The sequence below is a fragment of the Geospiza fortis genome, unplaced genomic scaffold, assembly GCF_000277835.1.
Source record: "Geospiza fortis unplaced genomic scaffold, GeoFor_1.0 scaffold196, whole genome shotgun sequence".
In the NCBI taxonomy this organism is placed as follows: Eukaryota; Metazoa; Chordata; class Aves; order Passeriformes; family Thraupidae; genus Geospiza; species Geospiza fortis.
The window spans coordinates 854,481-864,247 of NW_005054487.1; the positions used below are offsets into that span (position 1 = coordinate 854,481).

At 38.6% G+C, this 9,767-nt stretch overlaps 1 protein-coding gene across 1 annotated transcript in view; it reads right to left on the reverse strand.

Moving 5' to 3' along the window:
- Positions 1-947: 947 nt before the first annotated feature.
- Positions 948-9,767, reverse strand: part of KIAA1549L (KIAA1549 like) — a 78,423-nt gene continuing 69,603 nt past the window's right edge. Inside the window, exon 20 of the mRNA XM_031063204.1 lies at positions 948-7,745. Within this exon, the coding sequence (XP_030919064.1) occupies positions 7,464-7,745 (282 nt within the window). The 3' untranslated portion in view covers positions 948-7,463. The remainder of the gene's footprint in view (positions 7,746-9,767) is intronic.

Here is a 9,767-nt window from a genome sequence, read left to right on the forward strand (position 1 = left end):
TTTCATTTATCCTCTATTTTTGGAAGACCCTTTCCAGCCTCTTTCTTCCTCTGAAACTACCAAGTAGTAGTAAAGGAACTTTTTATTCCAAATTTCTTGCATCACAAATTATACAAAAGCAGCCCTGTCAAAAGCTGCATTTTCCTCTTCCTTCTACTTCAGACTGACAGCACGAAACTTAGGCCTGTGTAAATGATATTAAAAACCACAAAAACTGGATCTAAAGAGGAGGAGACAGCAGGAACAGCCAATAAATAGCGAGACAGATTTTAAGACATATTTTATTTCATGTGCAAAGTTGCCAAGGAAAACACGTGTACAACTTCAGCTAAGCTATAGCCACTAACATGAAAGGAACTATTCTATGTACTCAGAAGCTTTATTTCTAGAATCACCCTATGGCTCAGAGTAAAAACAGATGAATTTGGTAATGACCCAGAACATTTTAAATCCCCCCTTTTCAGTCATATGTAAAATTCTACCATCAGCATGTAGTTTTAAATAACAGGTCTTGGAGATTTTCCTTCAGATTGCATAGTATAAAATTTTAATTATTTCTCATTCTCTCGATTTAATCCCTAGACTCGGCTTTAAATTTGCTCTCAATGTTGCAGCTTCAGAAAATTAATTTTCCCACTTACAGCTGAAACACTCATAAATTTTGAGCAAGTTTCACAGACACAGCCATTACAATTCAGTTGAATCAAGCTGTGAACACCAAAGATAACATGGATTTTTGTAATCATGCAGAGCTAGTCCTTTCCATAATTCAAAGAGGTAAGAAAAGTTCATTTCCTTGGAAAGCGAGATCTGTTGCCTGGGAAGTGAGACAGTTTATTGATATAAATTCTGTAAATCTCTGTAAAAAAGTGTAGAGGTTGTTATTGGAAAGGCTTCCTAGAACATACTGAAATATTTTCAAGCAGGGTTTTTTTTTCCCTTTTAAATTCACATTTATTGAAATGCTACCATAGGAATAGGTACTTTATAGTCCTGAACAATTCCCAAAGCTCCATGAAGTAATAAATGGTGCTTCTTATTAAAGTAGCCACTGCAGTCCAGGTTTGAGTTTCAGCAGAGCAGTGAGGAGAGGCTGTTCCTTCACCCTGCCCTACACGTGGGACACTGAGGCACAGTCACATTTTGGACCAATCCAAAATCCTGAAGAGCAGCAAAATGACCTTCCATCTCCCAGTTTCCAACCACCCGTAACCAGACAGCATCCTTCCTTTCCTGGCAAAGTTTTAAGACACTTGTGATAGCTAATTTATTGGGGGGATACTGGCTCAGCCCTGTTCTCCTTGAAGGGAGCAGGTGTTAATTGCCAGTAAACAAAACAAAACCAAAAAAATTGCCAGTAAACCAAACATTGCAGCAGAAAATGTTCCCTGCAGCTGTGGCTTGCCTCAACACTAAAAGGAGAACACACAAAGCACACCATGGGCTGAAGCCATGCAGTGCCATGGCTGCTTAAAAATTCTGTCCTGTGCTGGTTACTGCTGCTGTCACACCTGGTATCAGCGAGGTAAAGAGTGCACTTTGTGTACACCATGTCAAACTCAAATTCAGAATGCACAGCAATGGCAGGGAAGACATCAAGTGAAAATAAAAAGTCAAAAAGCACAGGAATATCTGTGCTGGACAAACGTGCTTTCTGATGAATCCAAAAAAACTGCCCTTTTGTTAGGCCTGAGCTGTTTCTGTTGGGTTGCTAAATCCTGCATCAAAATTTAAGCCTCAGAAAGATGGGTTCTATCATATTTTCCAAAACCTGTGGCTTCTCTCTCATTTTTTTTCTATCAAGTATGGCATTGAATACAGCTTGCAGAAGTCAGCAGCAAGATGAACTGGAAAAGCCTTCCCAGTCTATTTGTCATAGAAGGAAATATTAAAATTTGTTTGTTGCAAAATAAAGTATTCAGGTTTTTTTTCTCATTGCAGCATGGAGAGTATGAGATAAAGACAGGGATGAAGAATAAACTTCAGTTTTACTTACATCCAGATCTCCTTGCCAGATACACAAGACCTTAACTGGTGCCAGAGTTAGTTATGGTGTTTGGACTGGTTTACACAGCACAGAAATGCTCTAGGCTCCAGTGAAGAGGGAATACCCTGGAAGAGAAATTCACCTGCTCTCTAAATACTGTGCTCGGTGGAATCACCTTTCTTTGTGATTTGCAGTCCTTTGCACCCATTACTGCCCAGTGGGTAAATGTGAGTTTCTAAAGTTACAAAATTATTTACAGAATGCAATATAGTAACAACTTACTCCTTGGGTATGAACTGAGTGCGGAAAATTCATGAAGTCAGACTTCCTAAAACAAGAATTATTTTCAACAAATGCAAAAAAAAGAAAAAAGAAAATCAAATTCCTTAAACACCTCTTCATGATACTTGTAATTCTTTTCAAGACATCCACTATACATTCGACAACCTAAGTATTTAAAGCCCATTTCTCATCTTCCATGAGCTTCATAACAGAACAGAGATTGTTCTGTCATGATTGTTCTGTTAAAACTCTGAGATTTATCTCTTCATTGCTGCCTCTCTACCCCTTTAGGAACCTGAAATGGATGGGGACAAAATGATGGACAAATAGAACCAGCTTTGAAAAAATATTTAAATATTTTTTGACACACAGATATATAGATACACACGAATAGGATACAATATTCATAAGAATATGGTCTTAAAGCGATTTTAAAAGCATGAAATATTATATAATTTGGGGGCATTTCAACTATTTTTAAAATCAGCACCTAAACCACTTTGTGCAATGCAGTTATTCTCAGGAGAGATTCTGCAGCATTGACCAGCTTTGCCTTTATGACTTGGCCATCTTGAAAGATTTTTAAAGAGCAAGTCAGTATGCAATTTCTTTACTCATCTATATATAAATCTCATTTCCACAAGTTGAGTTTTGCATTATTTATTTCTGCGAGAAAGGCAAAAGTTCAAAAAAAGCATTCTCAAAGAGTATTCTTTTCCTTAAAAAATGAGAGGGAAAAAAATTTTGAATTATTTTGATAAAAAAGAAATCTGTTGCTCATTCCTGGAGTTAAAAATTAACCCATGAAGGGAAAGCTGCATTTTCTAGTAGGTATGAGTGACATGCAAGATCCCTGTCCCTCTGCCATTTTGTGTCAGTGAGGGTTGGGAAGCCACTGTATAAGAAATCCAAGAGCAGGACAATAGCTGGTTGGACACAGAGTTTGGAGCTGCTGAGATGTGCACAGGATGAACAGGGGCAGCAAAATGCAGTGAGCTCAGAAAACTTGCTGCTTTCAAGCTCCCTCTGACTTCTAGAAGCTGGCAGTCAGCTCTGATATTGGCAATGCAGGGCTAAAAAAACACATTAAAATGTGATTAATTCTTTAGCAGTCAGACATCTTGAAATGTAATGGAAACTGTGGTCAGCTTGGTACGTATCAGCCCTTAAACAAAACAATTCTGCCACTCAACCCATTTTCTACCTGCCTCTCATTTTTACCTTACACTTCTTATGTGTCTCTTTCGAAGAGAGTTTGAAAAAGAAATGATCACAGTTTAAGATAATATCCTCATTTCTATATGTAGGGCTTGCATGCACTTCTGTCAAGTTCTACTCACAGTATTATGACATACAAATATTACTCATATTTCCAGAACTGAGTGCTAGAGCTCCTCTCCAACACAGATTATATGTCAAGAAATGGCTGCCAACAAGTTCCCTTTTATCCTTTGTTTAAAGTTGCTGTTCTGCTGATGCCAATAAATGTCACAAGTGGTTTTCCAAGTGAAAGTGGCAGGACACACATACCAAGAAGGAATTTTTTTGTTGTTTCACTTGCAACTGTTTCTACTGATGATTTACAAATCTGAAGACTGACAGCGGTCAGAACATCAACATTTTGTGTACACAGTAAACAGTACTTTCACCTAAACATTTAACATATCTTTAAAGAAAATTGGGGCATTGAGTAGAAAAAGCTAAATTACTACTTTTTTCCTCAGTAAAAATGGTATGGATATATCTGGACAAGGTTATCACTTTAAACACAAATACTTTCTTCTTTGAAATCAGTATTGAAAAACTATATTGTACTTGTAGCCATACAAAATGTTTATTATATTACAAATTATTTTTACACTATATTTTCACTTTATCATTGCTTTGTGCTCAGACAGTATAAATATTACAGCATGATTTTTCTTTCCCAGCAATGTCCTAAGTGTCTTGATATAATCTTACTTGATACTTTAAAAAAAAAATTACAGAAACATATTACAAACAGGATAAAAAGGCATCATGAACAAAGAATGTAAGATGGTTTTCTGAATAAAGTGCACCACAATGGTTTCAGAGTGATGGTTCAGGAAATATTCAGTAGACTGCACATCATCCATAATAATACCAAACAAAATAAATTTTGAATCTCTAACAGGTCTTCATCAGAAGTATGAAGAGTACTTTGTTTAACTATACTGAAATGTTTTTTTCTTTCTAGAAGGCTATTTAAATGCTTTTGTTTGGGGCTTTTCCATTTTCTACAGACATCCAAACCCTGGACATCTCCAAATTTTCCAAAATTTTTAGTTTCCAGTATGGCAAGATACAAGATTCATTGTGTAAGATGTATGAGACTTTACCCTCACACATTTTTAATAGAACCATTAAATTGCCACAATTTAAGAATGGGAACAGACTTACAAACAGAGTTAGGTGTCCAAAAGATGCTGTTTAAAACTGGAATGCCCTGCTTCCTGTGACTTTTTTGGGAATACATTGTTACATTTCCCTTCCCACCTCTATGGCTTTGGCATGCTCATCCATGGGATCCTGGCTGCTTGCACAATTTCAGCCTCAGGAGAACTCTGCAAAACTGGAGTCTAAGCTAGAGAAATTTATTACACAGCACATTTCACCCCCATTGCTTAGAAGGACCCATTTACTTGCAAAATTTCACTGGGCTACACAGAAGATTGATTCAAAAACAGAAATCAAGCTGATGCACAATGTGGCTGGCACAACCTGGGGTAGGTTTCACTTCCCAGGTTAGCTCAAGCCAGCTGTGAACTAGCTGAGGCTAAATAAAATCAGCTGCTCTTCCATTACCTCTGCACTCATGTTACAGTGATCCAAAATGACTGAAAAAACCCAGAATTCTGTTTGAGGGATCTAGTGAAATCTGCTTTTATAGACAAAGCCCAATAGAGAAACTAAACCCTCCTCTCAGTGAATAAAATTCCCACTGAAGCCAACCAGAACCTGTCTTTCTGTGGTACACTGAGTTTGGCCCAGTATTTTTCAGTTGTTATTCTAAAGTGTGATGCTCTTAGCCAGCTATTCATTTAACCCAATTTGGCTGTGTTGTATTACACTGATAATATCAGTATTACCTGGCTGACAGATAACTGAGACAGCAGTCAGCCTTTACTAGACTTGTATTTATATGAAAAATTGAGTTTCTTTGGTTGTTTAGTATCCAAGTCACCCAATTGTATATTTGTGTACTCCAGACATAGGATGTTTATACTGATCAGTAAAATTATCAGGGGTTTATTCTTTCTTTTTTTTCTTTTTCCACTTAGTTTATGGAAATTTTCTGACTATAGCAGACTAGTCACTTATATAAATATACAGCACATATATACATAGAAATTACAAAAATACATTTTATTTATATCTGATTTTAAATAATAAAAATGAAATTTCACATTTATTGAAAGATTAGCTAGCATTCCAAACGCTTCTGCAATATTCAAGGTATTGGAGCAGAGGATGTCTGTATATTCTAGGATAATTACGCATCACAGTCTCAGGGTTTATAGTATAATTATTAGGGGGAAAAATAGCTCTGCTTTAAAAGTTTGTGCTTCATCAATTTCTTCTTCTATCCCCTATTCTAGTCTTCTCTCTCCTTCTCTCAATTTACTGATGGCCAAAAAAGCTAAACCAAGTTCCCTTTCTCACATCAGTTAAGACCAAAGAAACTCAGAGAAATGAAATGATCAGACAAAATAGTAATTGAGGATAACTAAATAACCCACTGAAATGAAGGACATTACCTTTAACTCCAGTTGACATCAAACACGCCCAACACAACAAATTTCGCAACAACTTCAGTTCCTCAAGCTAATTGCTGAAGGAACTGAAAACAACTGTTCATGATCTCCAACTAGTTTGTACAACTGCAAAATATTAACTACTGTCCCATCCCAAGTGGTTTGATTTTCTTTTGGGATCGGATTCCTACCACAACGCAGTGTAACAATCAGTGACCTTTATCTTGCACAATATAAAGTCAGCATCATTTCTGGCAATGCTCTCTTTTTCACAGAACATTCATATTTTTGTTAATCCATGTAGCTGTTAACTTATTTACACGTTAATATAGTAATTAGGTCCTCTACATTCAGAACTTCCTGGGTGCGCATTCACCGTGCCAGCGCAATCAAAATCAACTGCAGCTTCAGGTAGTACTTTCTGGCATCACTCTAGTAGATAGCATTGTTAAAGAGAGAGGGAAAAAAGCACTGTGTTGAACAGAGGTTTCCTTGTCCAAGCAGGTGTATTCATTTTTCCAGGTTGGAAGGATTTAAAGGTCTCAGATATACCAGCTTCACATGCATTCAGAGTGAGAAGCCCGATTATAGAGCAAACAGGAAAAACCTTTTTTCATTTCTCTGGGAAGCTTTTAGCACCAATATCCTTTGCTGGCTCTTCATGCATTGTATTCTTTCACGCTGAAAAAAAAAAAATCTCCTCCATAATTCATCAGTGGCACTGAATGACAAGGTAGCCACCAATCATGGAAATGTCATTCACCCTCTCCACAGTCCTCTCTTCTTTCACTTCTTTGCACTGTTAATAGGATGAAGAGACTCGGAGCTATTTACAGGACTTTTATTTGTATTACTTAATCGTGTTGAATTCTTTTGGTTTGAATACAGTCTCTGGGATGAAAAGGCTGAAATGACTCTGCATTGCTGAAATCAGCACCCCTTATACAATGCCCCACAGCAAATTAACACAGCCACTGCCATACCAGCTGTGGCCTTCAGCAAACCCTGTTCTGCGGGTTTTTTCTTCTCTAATCAAAGTTTTGGCATGCAGAAGTTATTTTCAGCAGCTCTGCCTCTGGGCCTATAAATGAAACTTCTTGTGGCACAGACATGTTCAGCAGCATCTTTAGTGAGGATGGGTCATAATACAAGAGCAAAGTGACAAACAATTGCATATGGTTGATCTCATCAGTATGAAACAGTTTCCTGGCAGCTTTTCCTTAGCTGGAAAGCAGAATTTCATGTCTTCAGAGGCCTGTTGCTCTGCTTTAAGTCATTTCATAGTGTTGACTTTTCAGACAGATTAAAACGCCATCGCTTTGGCACAATTCACAGAAAGTTTGTGACCAAAAACTAAAGGAGCTGCTTTCTTAGCTTCCCCAGGTCGCAAGACACAAACAGCGTGCACAGAAGATACATTAGACCTGGAACTCAAACATATCTGTCTGCTTCTTGGCCAGCTTGGCCACCTCTTCCCTTATTGCCTTGACGAGGGCAGCCGTGGAGATGTTGGTGAGCGGCGCGTCGGAGGGGTCGTTGTCGGCCAGGCTGTGCTGAGAGGCGGCGGCGGAGGCCAGCGGGGCCTGCTCCAGGCTGGGGTGCAGGCTGCCCTGCTGGCTGTACTGCCTGGGCAGCCGGGATGGGGAGTTGTGCTGGTAGCGGGGCCTCGGGTAAGCCTCGATGTAGCCAGGCAGGGGCACCTGTGGGGAATTGGAATTGCATAGGGTTACGCAGAACGATCGATCCCGCCAGCGACCGCAAACCTCCCCAGGGCACTGCTGGAAGTGACAGAGAGCACCAAACAAAGGGAATGCAAACCTCAGAATCAATGCCCGGCTTCAGGGCGACCCCAACATCTGGGGATGATTGGCATCAGACTCCATGATTCAGAAGGCTGAACAATTGCTTTATTAAAACTATATTATATCACATCATACTATACTATACCAAAGAGATACTAAAGAAAAAGCCACGACTGTCTCCAGACAGTCAGGACACAGCTTGGATCTAATAGGCCAATTAATATAAACAATCATCACCAGAATCCAATTAAGAACTCACTCTCAGTAAACAATCTCCATAACACGTTCCACATGTGCAAAAACAACAGGAGCAGTGAATAGAGATAGGAATTGTTTTCTCTTTTCTCTCTGTGCTTCTCCAGGAAAAATCCTGGGAGAGAGAGTTATGTCTCCCTCTGTTCAGAGAATGTGAATGCCACAAGCTTCTGCCCACAAATGCCTGTCCTGGCATGTGCCATTGATGCACATTCCAGCTGTGGCAGCACAAACATCTGCTTGTCCTCATTTATCATCACCTCCAAAAGTCCAAGGGAAAAGATTTTCCTGGAAGTGAGCTCTCTGCTTAGCACTTTGGTTTTAAGCAAACAGCATGATTTTAGTACACCAAAAACCTGTAACAGAAAAGCAGTTTCCTGATTTCTACCTAATCCAAGCCAGCCAAGTGTCTGGCCTCAGTGGTCCTAACAGAAACTCACTAGATCCAGACACCAGGGATAAGTTCAGGTGCTCCAGCTTGGAAATTCAAGGCTCAAAGGGATGTTTGACTGCTCAGAAGTGTCAGGATTTCTGGCCATGTCTAACAGAATTACATGAGGGATTCATAATTTTCAGAACTCCACAGATTTCAGCCCCATGTTAGCTAAAACCAAAACAATAACATAGGCCCTTCAGTCATGGTGAAAGATTAAATTTCTTTCACAAATCCATGATACCAGTCTTTTTGGCACTCAGAAGATTTTAATGCATCAAATAAAAAACAGTATTTATGATTTCCAAAAGTCTATAAAACGGGAATCTACAGGCCTTACTTTTGAAGAAGGCTTTATGCCTGAAGCTTGACCTCTACACAGCCTTGAGTATCCATCAAATGCTGAAGAGAATGTCAAACATGTTCACTATGGTGTGATGAGACAAATGTAGGAAGCAGGTATGGTATGGTAGCAAAGTGATCATTAGATGTAGGTGCCTCTGTTTAGTTTACAACAGGCTCTTCAAAAGGTGATTTTACTAGAACAACCTGTGATCACACCACTAGAGGCCACCAAGTTACTGTTTTCACTAAGCATTATCCAGGCCCTGGGAAAATAAGTGCTTTGTGGACACAGTTTCCTTGTCCCACAAAACTTAGTGTTTTAATACTTACTATTTGTCTCAGAGAATAATATATTACAGTAATTGTGCTTATAAAATAGTTCCTTGTTGTCAAATCTCCCATTTCCTCCCTTGTTTACAGTCTAGGCTAGCAGAAATGTGTGGAAAATTAAGAATCTTATAGATACTAAGCCTCTGTTCTCAATAATTTTAAGAAAATCCTGAAAGTGTGATCAAGCTATAATCTAGAGGCTCAAAAACCAAGACATGTCCAGAAATTCAAGCCCTGAGTATTAGTGAGAAAATCTGAGTATTACTTCAGATCTTTATGCTATTCACTTTTATTCAGGCTTTCTGACTGTGCTATATTGCTAATGCTATTACTAGCTCCTCTAGTAATGATTTTCAAATAAAGACAATTTCTTGACAGATTTGCAAATTCATTATAGAAACTGCAGTAGTTTCTACATTTTTACCCCTTCTGCAAAGCCACTGGAGGGTTGAAAACTTGACTAGCAAGGAATTGTTAAAGCTCTGCCATGGGTAAGTGAAAAGGGACATTTGTTTCCTTTGAATTCTATTTTGCCATGGTTATTTTTCAGACAATTT